The sequence below is a fragment of the Dama dama genome, chromosome 6 (genome assembly GCF_033118175.1).
Source record: "Dama dama isolate Ldn47 chromosome 6, ASM3311817v1, whole genome shotgun sequence".
In the NCBI taxonomy this organism is placed as follows: Eukaryota; Metazoa; Chordata; class Mammalia; order Artiodactyla; family Cervidae; genus Dama; species Dama dama.
In genome coordinates, this window is record NC_083686.1 from 3647821 (window position 1) to 3664055 (window position 16235).

Consider the following 16235-nt stretch of genomic DNA (forward strand, 5'->3'; position numbering starts at 1 on the left):
GGGATTCTCCAGGCAAGAACACTGGAGTGGATTGTCATTTCCTTCTCCAATGCATGAAAGTGAAAAGTGAAAGTGAAGTTGCTCAGCCGTGTCTGACTCTCAGCGACCCCATGGACTGCAGCCTACCAGGCTCCTCCGTCCGTGGGATTTTCCAGGCAAGAGTACTAGAGTGGGGTGCCATGGCCTTCTCCGCTTTAACAGTGTACACGCTGTCATTTGTAATTTACATTCCCAGAGTTTTGCAGTAGAGATATCTCATGGCATCCTTGACAAGCCAGCCTGAGCTCTCCAGGTCTTCCTGCCTTTGTCCCACCCTGACCTCTGCCTCCTGCTTGCCCCCCACCCCAGTAAACTCTCCCCCTCTGACACACAGGCACCCCCTACTCTGTCAGGGACCCGGGCACTCTTGCACCCTCCCGTACCCTCCTCCCATCACCGCAGCTCAGCCCTGAACCGACTTTCTCCCACTTAATTCTGACAAGTTCGCAAATTCGAAGCCTAAGCAAGCAGCTTGCCAACAGTGGCCACTCTGAATACCTTACGGTCAGTTTCTACAAAATACATCTCTCTGTTTCACCAGGTCTATTAAATCTAATAAGCTGGGGCCTGGAGTGGGGGTGGTTTCTGTAATAAATGGACAGGCGGTGACCTTTAAGAGAGTTTAGACATATCTCACTAGTTTTAGTGAAACAGAAATATTATAACACAATAAATCTCTTTTGCCCTTTTCAAAATTCGTGGTTTCTTGCATATTATTAAAAAAAAAAAGCCAGGACTTTAAATCAGGGTGCAGGTGAGCTCTCCACTTTGAGGATTAATGTCTTTGTCCAGAGCAGTAGCTGGGAGGGGTCTGTTGAGTGAGGGGCTCAGAGGTGCAAAAGTCGACCTGAAAATAGAGCTTCTTCCATCCTCAGGAAGGGGAGACACAGACAAAAATTTAGTGCATTTTCTTAAGCATTTAAGGTAGAAATTGCCACTCCATGAAGTTGGCAGACCACATGAGGCTTTTTTTTTTTTTTCCTGGAAAGAAAGAAACAGCAAGTGCAGAGGGGGTCCGAGCCTCTCCCGGGGCGGAGCACTTGCGTTTCACTGGACTGCCCAGGTGTTGGGCCACCAGCCACCCTGCTCCATGGGACGCCCTTCGGACGGCAGCCCCCACCCCTCTAGTCTGAGACTCGGAGTCGCATGTTGGGGTAGCGCTGACGGTAGCCCTCTCAGTGTGACGCCCTCAGCCCAGGGGGCCATTTCCTGCGTAACTGCTGTCTCCTGCTTCTTGTCATCTTCCTGTTTTCCTTTCCTCAGGCCGCACTGAACATCAGATCATCACCCTGTGGATGTGCCCGAGGCACCCCTCACCACACTCACTGTGCCTTCCAAAACCTGCTCCTCCCCAGTTTCTCCTTTCTCTCCCAAGTCTCTGCTATCCACCCAGCAGCTGTCCCTGCAGGACCCCAGGCCTGCTCTGCGGCCCCCACATCCTGCGCTCGGGGAGTCTGCATGTGGCTTCCTGCAGGGACAGCGTCTCCACCCCATCCCTGGCGGTTATTCCGTTTGGGTTAACATTCAGGGTAACATGACTGCGGGGAGATGTGTCAGACCATGAATCCCCCAGCAGTGGCTGCTGCAAGAATAGCAGGAGGTGGGGGCCAGCCGGGCCTGGGCCCTCTTTTCCCCTATGGCGACGTAACTCCTAAAGGGAGTGATGTCCAGCAGCTCAGGCCGGGGCAGAAACAGCAGCGTGTCTCAGAGCTCCTCTGGAAGGGAGGGGGTGAGACCAGACCCGTCTCCGGGGTCCCGGCGCGGTAAGCCCCTCCCTGCCACTTTACCTGCCGCCAGGTGTGGCCGCAGTCCGACGTGATGTACATTTCCTCTTTATATTCCACCAGCTGGGAGCCCAGGTTACCTGGTCCGGAAGAGAAGAGATGGAGCTGCTCTTAGGACCGGCCACTCTCCCCCTGACCGAGGTCTGAGCACAGCCAGGGCCCCGAACCAGGGCTGGTGGTGGATGGGCCCTGGGTCTACGCCACCAAAGCCACCAAGCGGATGTGCCTTCTGCCCTCCGGGTACCGACAGGCCTGCTGTCACCACGCGGGCCCTCGTCTGCGTGGTCAAGGGTTAGCTTTGCCCAAAGAAAGCCGGCCTCAGGCAGCTCCGGCAGAGCCCAGGTGCAGGCAGAGCATGGGGGCCTCAGGAGACACACGGGTGAGGAGCGGGGTTCGGGAACAAGAAGTGTGGAGTGGTGGTTGGGGACACGCTGGGGACCACGCGGGCCAGGTGAGCGGCTTGTGGACCCGGCAGCCTGTGATGGGCTTTAAAGTGGGGCAGGACACGGCTGGCTTTGCGTTTGCAGGTAGCCCCCTGGGGGATGGGTAGAGAGGAGGCCAGAGGCAGCTCTGGGGCAGTGTGGGGCCGTCCAGGTGCGAAGCTGGGCAAGCACATAGTAGGTGCTCATTAAGTGCCCGTCGAGGGGCAGTTTGGAGGACAGGGAAGTGGGCACCAAGCCAGCTGGGCAGCCAAGAGGCTCCTCCTGGGTCCTGGTTCACCTGACCCTACGCCAGGCTGGCGGGTGCATCACCAGCCTTGAATGGGCCACTCTGTGGGGCTAGAACTTAATCTGGGGGTGCTGGTGGAGGGGCAGGAACCCCCACTTAATATTCAAGGTGACTCCAGTTTGAAGACAAGGAGGCTTGGCTGAATGGAATCCAACAGGAAGAATGTTGGTCTCCTAGAGGACACAGCTCTTGGAGGCCTCAGAGCTGGGCTGGGTGACCCCAAACAGCCTCCTGGGAAGGGGCTCGGAAAGCAGAATTTTCTGACATGTCAGATTTCACAGGCTTCTGCTGTGACCACATGGTGATAGTAGGGGAACCAGGGACCTGAGCTCCCTTCCAGGATGAAGGGGCCCTGCTTTGAGGACACGGTAGCCCTTCCAGATTCTTCCTGGAGCCCCAGAGGCCCCTGACCTCTGGTGCCTAATTCACGTGGTGCCCTCAGGAGAGCCTCCTCCAGAGCCAAGTGTAGATGTCACTAGAGAATACCAAGGGAGAGGGATCATTCTCAAAGAGACAAGGCAAAGCCAGTTCAAGCAGAGTGGCTGAGGGCTCGCGAGCCTGCCTTTTTTTTTTGAGGTCCAACCAACAACCAAATCATCCATCCATCCTTCATCAATTTATTATCCATCCACCCTTCATTAATTTATTATCCATCCATCCATCCTTCATCAGTTTATTATCCATCCACCCTTCATTAATTTATTATCCATCCATCCATTCTTTATCAATTTATTATCCATCCATCCTTCATTAATTTCTCATCCATCCATCCATCATCAATTTATTATCCATCCAGCCTTCATTAATTTATTACCCATCCATCATCCTTCCATCCCCTCGTCTCTTCATCAGTTCCACCCCTCCCCCTCCCCCGCACTTATCCATCAGCATCTGCTCTCTCCCCAGCCTTGTGCTAAGCTGTAGGGGGTGCCAGCTGGGCAGCCACAGCCCTGGCTCCCAGGGACCTCTCCGCCTAGCCAGGGAAGAAGGATGCCCTGCACGGGGCAGGGCCGAGGATGCCTGGGATCCCGGGGAACCGTGAAAGCAGAGAAGGGAAACCTCACGGACCCACGAAGCCGGGGAATCCAGGAGAGCTTCCTGCAGGAAGCGACCTCTGCCCCTTGCCGCAAAAGACAAATGCCACTGGCCAAGGGAAAGGGGCAGGTGTGCCCAGTAGTGGGCCGGGCCTTGGCGACGGCAGTGAGGTGGGAGGGGAGGTTGGTCAGGGGAGGCGGGCAGAGGGGCAGCTGCTGAGCTGGGTTCCCTTCTACCCGCCCGGCCACTGCAAGGAGCTAAGGAGAAGCTGCTGAACGCAGTCAGAGGGGCGACCGAAGGAAGGCAACAGCTGGGGGTGGGGGGTGGGCAGAGGAAGGAAGGGGCGCCCTTTATCTCCACCCCACCCTGTCCTTCCAGACACCAACAGAGATGCCAGGACCTGTGCGTCCAATACCGAAGCCGTGCGCCAAGGCTGCGGCGTCAGCACAACCTCGCAGGCAAATTTGTCGTCCGTGGTTTTGGGGGAGTGATGTCTGTCTTTTAAGCGATGCGATCTGTTTTCCTTGTTTCGTCTACCAAGGCTGTCAGGCTGCCACTCACCTAACAGGCAACGGGGGTGGGGGGAAATCAGGGGACACTCAGAGAACACGTCCACAGGCCGTCAGATGGAGGGCTCTGCAGGAGCTTGGAGGCCAGGGCCCTCACGTTAGGGAGGGGAAACTGAGGCCCAGGGGACGTCCCCGGTGCTGCGTCCCCTCCCGGCTGCTCTGGGCTCTCCTTGGGCCTCCTCCCTCAACAGCCCAGCCCCTCTGCGCTGTGTTCATGCTCCCGGGGCCTGGTATACAGTAAGCGCTCCCTGAATGCGCGTTTCCTTTCTGACCTTCCTTGGCCCGCAGCTTACAGAGTGGCCAAGACCTCAGGGCCCAAACAGAGCAGAAGAGTAACACAAGATACACCCCAGTCCCCTCCTGGCTGAGGAGGAGGGTGACCTGGACGACCCGTGCGGCCCACCCCTCGATGTGGCAGAACAGGGTCTGCCAGCTGCTGAGACGAGGCTGGGCTAGGGGCCAGGGGGCCGCCCTGCTGGTCCTCTACTCGCTGCCAGGGGCCTGGCTCCAGGGGGGCCAGATGACCCCCTCCAGCCTGGCTGGTGGGGCTCAGGTCAGTTCTCAACCTGCTCAGACCCCTCAACCTGACGTCGGGACACCACCCGGCGGTTGATGGACCTTCGGCTGGCCGAGTCCCCGAGGAAGGGGCTGCAGGAGGACCGGGGAGACAGGGGTCCTACTGGGAGCCCCGGGGGCTCTTCTGGCACAGAAAGGGTGGAGGTGCTCCAAGCCCCCCGTCATGGCCCCTCACAGGACTCCCCCGGAGCTGTGTCCAGGAGGCGTCTGCGGACTTTGCTCTGCATGGCCCTGAGGATTCACCCCCGAATGCGGAGCCGGAAGCAGCGTGTGCTGTGTGGGGGGCCCGGGACCCGGCAGGGCGGCTCTGGGAGGCATGGTGCCCACCCTACAGCAAGAACTCGGGGAGGGCCGAGTCCGAACCGGACCGGTGCCCTCAGTCCAGACCACGCATCTGTGGTTTGCTGTGTCCTTAGAAGCTCATCCCCTTGACGCGGCCCAGCCGGGGCAGAACATTCCAGCTGGCACCCTGGCCTGCTGGGTTTATTTCTGGGTTCACCCTCTGAGGCTGCTTCTCGACCCTGGTGGTTAGAAGCCAGCGTTCCCGTCTTTGCTTCTTGAATTCTCCTTTCCCGACCTCACTGGAGTCACCACTGTGGGTCTGGCCTCTCGTCCACGGGCCCGGAGGACAGGGTCCCAGCAGAAGGCACCTGGCGTGGAGCCCGGCTCAGGGCGGTGGTGCCCAGGTGCTATCTGAGTGATAGGGAGAGCTGCGGAAACATGCCTGGCATCCGCCGAACGCCTGAGAGGTCATTCTCTCTTTCTGCAGATGAGGATGCTGAGGTTCGGAGGCACTGGTGATGCCCAGAGCCCAGCGCCTGGAGGTGGCAGAAGCGGGGGCATGTGGCACCCCTGCCTGTCCCAGGATGAGGGTTGAGTGATGGGAAATCTGCACAGAGGCTCCCTGGAAGCAGACAGCCATCACCCCCCGGCTGCCTCGGGAGGCTCAGCCCAGACGGGGCCCTCATTTGGACCCACTGCTCCTGCCACGTTGCCCAGCCCACAGGGCAGGCCACCAGTGGGAAGCTGGTCCCTGCTCAGCGGTGGCGGCGGGGCCTGAGGAAGCCCAGCTCACTCCACCTTCCCTCTCTGGTTCTCTGTTCCCAGCAGACACACAGGGCTGGATGGAGGATGTAAAACAATTCTCACCTCAGTTGGCCCACATTGTACGGATGACTCCACCTCCATCTCGGGAAAGCCGTGGCGAGGTTAAAAAGTCTCGGAATGAAGTGGAAATGCAGCATCCTGCCCCTGAGGGGCGGGCAGTGAGGGGAGGGACGGAGGGGCAGAGGGAAGCGGCCACCCACGCCCTGCGCTCCCCCTTCTGTGACTCACACAGTGAAGCAGATCCTCGCTGGAACGCTTGTCCTGAGCTTTCAAAGACTTTGAGTACTGGGAACATTTGAAACTGTGCCTTTCGCACCTTTGGTCAAGAATTTGAAGTTTCAAGCCGTCATGGACATGCATTTTAAACACACCGTTGCCTTCGGGTCCAGGGACCTGAGTCCACAAGGCCTAGGGTGCCTGATACACGTGGCCTGACCCCCTCTCTGTGTGGGAGCTGGCGCCCCACAAGCGGCATTGAAATCGAGGCTGATGTGCATTCTTCCCATTGACACTCTTCCCTCATGGAAGCAGGCGGATCCCGCCCCAGTGGCAGCCACTGACTAAGACCCCTGGGGCACAGATGGGCAGGAGGGGGCCCAGGAGCTGGAGCTTTTCCTTGCCGTCGTCTGTCTGGTTGTGTCACTCGCCCCCCACTGGAACGCCCCCCTCTCCAGGATAACGTGAGATGCCTGCCTTGACCACCAAGGCCTCCTGCCTTCTGAGGTGCACACGCCCACAGGGGTCTCGCCTCCCAGCCTCCTTGTGGCTCTGATCGGGTCATTCTGAGAAGCATAGTCCCTCCTCTGTCCGGAAGGACGGCCCTGCCTCTTCCACATGGCCACTCAGTCATTCATTGGCTCACTCACTCATTCATTCACTCTCATTCACTCACTCACTCACTATCCATTCATTTACTCACGCATTCCTTCACTTACTCAGCCACTCATTCATTACCTCACTCACTCATTCATTCACTCACTCATTCACTTATTCATTTACTCACTCACTTATTCATTCATTTACTCACTCACTCATTAACTTACTCACTCCTTCATTCACTCATTCACAAACTCCTTCACTTATTCATTCATTTACTCATTCATTCACTCATTCATTACCTCACTCACTCATTCATTTACTCAGTCATTCACTTATTCATTCATTCATTCACTTACTCATCATTTACTCATGTGCTCACTCTTATTCCTTCACTCATTCATCACTTACTCATTCACTCATTCATTAGCTTACTCACTCATTCATTCACTCTCTCACACACAGCCAGGCTGGGATACATCTGCTGAAGGGTCAGATGCATCATCCAGCTCAGGGTCTGGGGTCCAAATTCTCCAGGCTGCAGCTGGTGCTGGAGCAGAAAGAAGAATAGAGCCCCGGGTTCAGGCAGCCATGAGCCCTGGCCTGGGCCTTGGTGGTCCCTGCTCTGTGACGGGGCAGAGACACTGTCTCTCTGACTGCCTCACGCCCCATCCACACCTGGGTGTGCACAACCCCAGCCTGGCCCTTCCGCCCCCAGGACCAGTGGCCGGCTGGTGGGCACACCCCAGAGTCTTGCTCTTTGCAGTTTCAAGGGACACAGCAGTCCTCCCAGGGCAGAGGACTTCCTTTCCGAGAGGAGCCTGGGGTGGGTCTCAAGCTTCAGGAGGACACCTTGCAAGTTGCGAGCAAGTCTTCCCTCTCCTCAGGTTCATTACCTCCTCTGTAAAGGGAGGGTGCTGACCTCTCAGGGTTATCGTTATTTTGAAAAGAGATCAGGGCCTGGCAGGGGAGAAACGGCCACCATGGCAACTGTGGACAGAGTGTCAGGACTGAGCTGCTGACAGCTGGTGAGGCTGTCCCCTCTCTGAAAGGAAAAAGGGAAGCCAGACGCCAGCTGCTGCCAGGCAGTGGACTTTTAAAACATGTGATTTTATTTGCAATGATTCTTCTAACTCACATAAACCTTATTTTAGAGTTTTATTCGATCGGCACACATTTAGTGACCCCTGAAAAAGTTTCTAGTTTAATGGGGTAGACAGACACAATCACAACATGTTTTTTCTCCCTTATGTCAGTTGTATATGTGTCTCTCTCTCTCTCCCCACTAGAAACTTCTTTAGGGACCAATCACTGTCAACCATGATACAGATTGTCATTCCATCCATTCACCCATCCATCCTTCCATGTATTCATTCACCATTTTGTTTTACATCCTTCCATTGGGCCATCTGACTATTATTCTTTCAACTATTCAAGTATCCTTTGACCCATCCTGTCACCTATTCATCCTTCCATCCATCTATCCATCCATCCATTCTCCCTCAGTCATTCATCCATCCATCCATCCATCCATCCATCCATCCTTCCATCAGTCCATCCATTCATCCATCCACCCATTCTTCCATTGGTCATCCGTCCATCAACCCATTCATCCATCCATCCTTCTATCCATCCATCTATCCATTCTTCCATTAGTCATCCATCCATCTATCCATCTTTCCATCCATCCATCCATCTATCCACCCATCCTTCCATCCATCTATTATTCCATTGGTCATCCATCCATCCATCTATCCATCCACCCTTCCATTCATCCATCCACCCATTCTTCCATTGGTCACCCATCCATCAATCCATCCATCCACCCATTCTTCCATTAGTCATCCATCCTTCCGTCCATCCATCCTTTCTTTCAACCACTCATCCTTCCGTCCATCCATCCATTCATTTAGTTAACACCTATCACATGCCCACTCTGGACCACACAGACACCCCTCGGGGGGAGGTGCCAGGAGACCTGGGCTTCCTGGGGATGCTCTGGCACTGGCCCAGTGGACACAGCGTGGCCCCAGGCCTGTGACGGTCAAGTCCCCCGAGACTGGAGCCCCGCGCGGGCGGTGCGGCCCCTGTGGCCCCTACCTGCACCCATGACGAGGCCGGGCGCGCTGTCCTTCGTGTGCACGGTCCCCGACACGTAGGGGCTGTCCGCCCAGCGCAGGTGCAGGTGCAGGTGGCAGTCCGGCTGCGGAGGGGAGAGGGGGTCGAGGTCAGCGCCTGGGAGGGGGCAGCGACCCGAGAAAAAGCAGGACCCAGGCGGAGCACAGCCCCGTGGCTTCTGGGCGGGAAGGCAGGGCCAGGGTGTTCTGGAGGAGAGGGAGGAGGGTGGGGAGGAGGCTTGGAGGCTGACCCCTGGGTGCAGGCCTCAGGTCGGGGTCAGGTGGGTTTCTCCAGGGGAGGGGCCTCCCGGCCTGGGTGCTGAAGGGCGGGTTCCCCAAACAGGCTCCTGAGCGCAGAGCTGGGCCACAGAATGGCCCTCCAGGAGCCTGCATGGCCCATGGCCACATTCATTCATTCATCCACCCAGAACCTTTATTGGGGGCCTCTGAGGTGACCATGGGCATCAGGGGACAGCTGTGGGCAGCCTGTAAACTGCATCCTCTGGGAGAGGCAGGCGGTATGGTGGGTGTGTTAGCGCCCAGTTTACTCTTGAACATCGGCAGGACCTTGGTGCCCTGGCTGATGGGGCAGAAACACTGGCTGTTGGAAGAATTCCAGCGCCCCTCACGTTGCTTGGTGGCTGCCTCTGGGCCAGCCCCGAGCCACACACTTAACGATGCATGTCACGGAACGCTCTCAGCATCCGTACTACCATCCCCTCTGTGTTGATGGGGAAACCGAGGCAGAGTGTGTTTAGGCAACTTCTCACAGCTGGGGCTGCCTGGCTCCAAAGTCCACAGTGTGAGCCCTGCGGGGAGGGGGACGGGGGTGGTCTGGCACTTCCAGGCAAACCAGGCCGGCGGCCCCCAGAACGAGGAAGCACCAGCTGTTTCTTGTCCGGCGTCATCAGACTGCCCATCTGTCTTTGCCCCAGCTGCCTGCCCCCCGCCCCCGCTACTCTGCTGAGATGGTAGAGGCCAAGCCAGCCCCTGGGGTGGGACTGGGGGCCCCAGGGGTGTAGACGAGCTGAAAGGATGTATCCTCTGCACTGACCCTCCTGAGTCCCCCCAGGCCTCAGTGACTCAAGCCCACGAGCCCCACGACCCGCAGGGCTCTCAGCACCGGCACATGTGACGGGAGGGGATGCACCGAGCGCCAGGCTGCTCTCGGGGTGCAGAGTCAGACACGGCGGGGTCTGCCAGCGCCACCGAGGGCACGGGTGGGAAGACCTCAGGGCAGGCGGGTGCCAGGGGAGAGTGGGCCTGGGCAGCTGCAGGGCCTGGGTGGGTGTGACTGGCTGAGGGGGTAGGACCGTGCTGCCCCAAGGCTCTCCTTTCTTGGCCCCTCCACATGCGGGGGCTGGCTGGTGCGCTAAAGGAGTGTCCATCAGAGACTGTCGGCTGGCGGGAAGGCCACGCTGTTGGCCGCTGTGAGCGAGGGGACCTGTCCCTCTATGTACCCCACCGCACAGCTCAGCCCAGTGTCTGAGAAGAGTGGCCGCGGACAGCAAAACGAACAGGTTTTCATTCTGAGTCCAAAGGTCGAGAGAGGCAAAACTCCCTCCAAGGGCAAATGATCGTCCTAAAACAGGTCTGACCCATGCCCGTCTATTCACAAGTCCCCTTCAGAATTTGCTGTTGGGCTCAAGAAACTCACACGGGGGCTCTGTATCAACCTAGACGGGTGGGATGGGGAGGGAGGTTCAGCATGGAGGGGGTTTATGTACACCTATGGCTGATCCTGTTGAGGTTTGACAGGAAACAACGAAGTTCTGTAAAGCAGTTATCCTTCAGTTAAAAAATAATTAAAAATAAAAAAAGACCCCCTTCATTTCCCCGTCACTAGAAGGCGATCTTCCCAGTCAGAGAGCTTGTCATATTACCCAGGAAAATCTTTCTGACCCAGAGTCAAAAGAAAAGCAGATGACTCAGAAATCCCACATGTCGGGAGCCCCAACAGGGCTTTTTAATGTGACTATAAGCAAAGGATGCAAAAGAAAAATGTCTGACGCTGTCACTTCTGAGCGATGCAGTTGCAGGTGTAACTTATTCCCCTTTCTATACATTTCTGCATTTTCCAGGTATTCTGCAATAAGCAGGGGTCACTTTTCTGATGAGAAGTAAAACCTTAAGTGTAGCCTGCACTGTGCATTGAGAGCTTGCACGGCTGAGTGAAGGACACATTCAGAGGAGACCCAGGAGGAGGGCTGCGCTGACGCCGCCCCGCACGCCCCACGAGGCCCTGCCCACGGCCGCCAGGGCTGCACATGCAGGGGACGGGCCGGGGAGCCGAGGCCACGGCTTCTGCCTTTTGTGCCCAGCTGGGCGTCCTGACGCTTGTCCTCTCGCCGCTGTGCTCATCAGGCTCTTGGCCTGACTGCCTGTGGCCATGTGCTTACTAGCTGGCTCCCACTTTTATTATTTTAAGGCCGGGGCATAAATCTTGAAAGGTTATCTCCTTACTGAGCTGCATAATTGCAGACAAGAATCTATTCTTAGCGAAAACTTGCTTTGACAGATTAATATGGCTTAACTTTGTCGATGATGATACAAAAATTAGCCCTTTCACAGCAATTCTGTTCTCAGAAGCGCTTTTACAAGTGGCAGGTAATTAATTCTCCCCGTAGGTCGACAGGTGCTATTATCCCTTGCTGCTAGCAGGAGGAGGGTTTATGCAGAGGCCGAGTGTAGCCCCCTAGTTGGTGAGGTCAGGGAGCGAGGACCCAAGGCTCTGCCCAGAGGGCACAGAGCCCCACCTTGGTCCTGGGGGGCGGTCACCGGCTGGTCAGGTGGGGTGCCTACCATCTTGAGAGGCCCTGCAGAGATCCAGGCAGGTTCCAAGAGGGCAGAATCGCTTGCTGTTTTGTGTATTGATGTATTCCCAACACCCAGAAGAGTGCCTTTCCATAATAGGTCCTGGTACATGTTTGTTGAATGAATATTCCTGTAATCTAGGCACCATCGCACTTTCTGTTTACAGAGGTACAGAAATGGATGGGGGCCCCTGACTGTGAGGAGCTTCCATTCGAGGCCAGTGGGAAACAGAAGCATGTGTGCCCAGTGAAGGCTTCTCTGTAGAGGGGACATGTAGACAGGGTTTTCAGGTGTCAATAGGAGTTCACTGAATGAAGAGGAAAAGCCTTTCCTATCCCTAAGGCAGACAAGACACGGGGGCAGCCTACACTCATATTCATGAAGAAAGGCACCCTTGGAAGATTAGGGTCAGCTTGGAGCTCGTGAGATTTGAACCATGTCCTGGCCCCGTCACTTATCCAGCACCCGACCCCTACTTCCACAGGCAGAGTGTACTGCTTGGCCCTTGCCACTGGCCACCAGGGCTTACCAAGTGTAGCACAAGCAAGCTACAAGCTTGCAACATTGTTGCAATGTTTCTGCTGGCCCTCCTGCATGTCTGCTGTTGCCGGAGAGTGTGCCTGGGCTGGTCCCAGGAGGAGGATGCCGGATCCCTTCCTAAATCATAACCCCTAGGTGTGTGAGCGAGCCCAGTCTCTCACAGATCTGGAAACGAGTGACTGATGTTTGGGGTGGTTTGTTACACAGCACTATTGCGACCAGAGCTGACCGATACACTCCCCTCTCTGACCTCTTCAGTAAAGCAGGGAGTTTCTTACTGCCTTCTCCACCACACCCAGAGAAATAGGTGGTTCATGGCTCTCAGATGGCCCTTCTCAGATGTCAGCATCTCTGACCCCTGGATCCTGCAGCTACGTCTGGGGCCCGCCCCAGGGAAGGTGTGTGCAGTGAGCCGGACACTTACAGGCTTGCAGTTGGTTGGTTTCCCATTCATGTCCGTGCTGGGAGGACTCAGATAATCCCAGTCTCGACCCTTGTTGTAGGTGATGAGCGTCACCACCTTCCCGTTGACTTTCTGGTTTGCCAGGAAGACTCCTTTCACCCCTCGGACCTGGGACAGAAGCACAAGAAGGATGGTAAATGCCTGCCCAGCCCCGTGTGAGAGCTCTGTGTGCATGGCCTCCTTTGGCCCTGACCACAGCCCTGAGCGGAGGCTGACTGTACACCCTGGGGGTGAGTGGGGCTCCGGGCACAAGGGAGCAGAGATGCAGTCTGAGCTCTGGCTGGGAGGTTGCTCTGTCTGACCCCACTTTCCAAGTGCATTTCACGACACCGAGCTGTCCTCCCAGGTCCAGCCACTGTCAGACGGCGAGCAGAGCCCTGGTCCTTAACGTGCATGTGCATCTCAGTCACCCCGTCTTTAGCCGGGGCTCCTGACTCAGAGTCCCAGTCCCCCGCCTCCTTCCCAGGGGACCCACAGGGCCTGGGCCAGTGGAGTCGCTCTGGGCTTCCCTCTGGGGACTTTGTCAGCTCAGCCCCACAGGAGGTTGCCACAGGAGGTTGAGGTTGGGGTCCATGCTGGTCCCAGCCTGCCCTGGACAAGGGTCAAAGTTCCCCATGCTCCCTTTCTCAGGGTTCCTGGGGGGAGGTGACCCCCACACACGCCATAGTCAGTCACTGAGTCAGCTCATAAGAAACGGTCAAGCATCAGCAGTTCCCAGTTGTTCAACCTCCTGGTTCTACAGAGGTGAAGTTTTCTGGCAAGTTCCTCGGGCGTGGAGGCCTGGGACCCAGTAACTGAGGCCCGCTGGTGTGGCCTGAGTTCCTTGGAGCCCCCATGGGCCTGAAGTGGCCTTTGCTGCTCTATAAATAGCATGAACCCAGGGCAACTGAGGCACGGAGTTACAAGATTTATCTGGAGTTCCCTGACCAGAGGTGACACTCAGGGCAATGGTGATATTCACAGTAAGTGCCTTCTACATGGCACTCAAGGGGGTTAATAAAGCGCCACTGCATTAAATTCTCAGACTCCACGAGGTCGGTGCTTTCCTAGGCCTCCATGGCAAGGGCCCGACAGCTGGGGAGCAGGCCGGGGAGGGACCCGAAGACTCTGATGCAGAGTGAATGGAGTATGTGTTTCCTGTGGCCTCTGCAACAGGTGACAGACGGATGGAGCTTAAACCACACAAGATCGTGTGACAGCTCTGGGGGCCGGAAGCCCAACAGGAGTGGGTCCCATGGGCTGAAAGCAAGGTGTCGGGGGCCGGTTCGTCCTGGAGGCTACAGGGAGGCGCTGGGTCCTTGCCTTTCCCAGAGTCTAGAGCCACCCAAGGGGCTTGGCTTGCTGCCCCTCCTCCATCTTCAGAGCCAGTCGTGCAGCAGCTCCCTGGCCATTCCTCCATGATTCCATGTATTTTTCTGATTCCTTCTGCTCCTTCCACTTGCGAGGATCCCTGAGATTGCAGTGGGCCTCATGGAAATCGCTGGAAACTCTTCCCATCTTCTGACTGCCAACTCCATCCCCCTTTGCCTGCGTCTTTTGCTAGGAGGCTGCTGTCTGGGGTGGGGATGGGGGTCTGGCCCTCACTCCACAGACGATGTTTCGGGGACGGTCTTTCTGGGGGACAACCCAGGGGCGGGAGGACCACGGCCCCTTCTCTCTCACTCGTGGTGACGTCACTCTGTCTCGGGCCCATCTGAGCATCACTGGAGGCAGGCACCCGGCTTGCCCCGTGCTGGGTCCAGATGCCTTCCCTGAAGTCCCAGGGGCAGATTCAACGCTGATTTGCCTGGTGATGGCTTGACGGAAAGCGCTCTTTTATATCCCAACTGGTCTCCATGAAAACACTCAGCAGTAAATAACCCAGACCCGCCTGTTCCAGAGAGGTAGGAGCAGGCCGAGTCTCCCCAGGGTGGGTCTGATCAGCTGAGTGCCAGCTTCCAAAGTCGACATACCCGCTTCACGTGCCCTCCCTCCTCATGGCTGTGCTCACTTCCTGGGGCTGACGAGACAAAGTATCACAAAGTGGGAGGCGGGGCAGGGCTCCAACAACAGAAATTCTGTTTCCTCACAGTCGCGAAGCCAGAGGTCCACGATCAAGGGGCTGCAGGGTGGTCCTCCCTCTGAAGTTTCTTGGGGAGGATGCTTCCTCATCTCCTCCAGCTTCAGCAGCCTCCAGGCATTCTCTGCTCCATCTGCACAGACCCTCCTCCCTGTGTCCGTGTTTCCTCTTCTGCTCCTTACAAGGACACTTGTCATGAGTTTAGGACCCAACACAAGCTCATCTCAAGACCCTTCACTTAGTGACGCTGCAAAGATCCTTTTCCCAAAGAAGCTCAAGGTCATAGCTTTGATGTGGTTTTACTTTTTTTTTTTTTTGGGGGGGGGGGTGTCCCATTCAGCCCGCTACAACGGCTGTCTCCTAGCTGTGGTCAGGACTTCTCAGCATCAGGGTACAGGACTGGGAGAACCCATGAAAGTTTTAGTCACTGTCGTGTCCAACTCTCTGCAACCCCATGGACTGCAGCCCACCAGGCTCTTCAGTCCATGGGATTCTCCAGGTAAGAATACTGGAGTGGGTTGCCATTGTCTTCAGGGGATCTTCCCAACTTAGGAATCAAACCTAGGTCTCCTGCATTGCAGGCAGATTCTTTACCATCTTGCGCCACTAGAGAAGTCCCCATATCCCCCTTCCTAACCCAAGCTTCAACACAAGGGGGCCCCCAGAGAAGGGCTGTCATCTGGTCTAGAACCAGGACACCCACCCACGCACACTGAGGAGCGGTGTGAGTTCATGGCCCCTGAAAGTCCAGGCCTCTCGGGGCAGTGTTTGCCTGTGATGTCTCGGACAAGACATTTTTCCTGGATCGGCCATTAGATGAATGATAACTGGGGCGATGATGGAACAGGCACACATGTAGAATCTCTAGGCTAGTCCCTCCCCACACACGATCTTGAATCCCCAGAAAGGGCCACGGCTGTGAAAACTGTTGAGCTCGCTGAGTACTGGGCTGCTCTAAGTGTTCAGTGGAAACAGAGGCCTCCGGTTGGCACAACCACCCACTGAGGAAGGTACTGCTGACATCCTTGTTTCACAACGAGGAAGCTGAAGCTAACCTCCCCAAGGTCACACAGCAAATACGTATCAGAACTGGGATTTGAGCCCAGGCAGTGGGGCTCCAGAGCTCTGCTCGTAACCACCACCCGAGACCCACCTTAGGTGGATTTCAGGGAAGCCAAGTCACTTACGAGGAGGCCCAGCTTTGGGCCTGGCCCCTGTGAGCTCCCTGCAGTCCCCATGGCCTCTCACCGCCTGGTCTCTGGCATGGATTGCTGTTTCCTGGTTCCTCACGCCTGGCTAACTTTAGCTGGGCCTTAAATCCATCTGCATCTCTTCCTCCAGGAAGCACTCCCTGACTCCCATCTTGGATTAGTTAGCTGCCACTCATGGTGTCCTCTAGACGCCGACTCACCAGGTGGAAACCACTGGTGGGGGCTGGTCTTCCTGTAGAGTCTGGAATTCTGTGAGAGGTGGTCCTCCCCTACCTGCATCCAGGGGGTGGGGCCTGGAGCCAGGCACGTGCCACAGGCGATACCGATACCCGCAGAGGGCCAGGCTGTCCTTGTCTGCGGTGCCCTCATCCCGAGT

At 56.6% G+C, this 16235-nt stretch overlaps 1 protein-coding gene across 1 annotated transcript in view; it reads right to left on the reverse strand.

The window, feature by feature from the left end:
- Positions 1 to 16235, reverse strand: part of SORCS2 (sortilin related VPS10 domain containing receptor 2) — a 486902-nt gene that overhangs the window by 35629 nt on the left and 435038 nt on the right. The window contains exons 10-12 of the mRNA XM_061145438.1: positions 12551 to 12697; positions 8756 to 8858; positions 1827 to 1903 (exon numbers count right to left, since the gene is read on the reverse strand). Coding sequence (XP_061001421.1) covers positions 1827 to 1903; positions 8756 to 8858; positions 12551 to 12697 — 327 coding nt within the window. The remainder of the gene's footprint in view (positions 1 to 1826; positions 1904 to 8755; positions 8859 to 12550; positions 12698 to 16235) is intronic.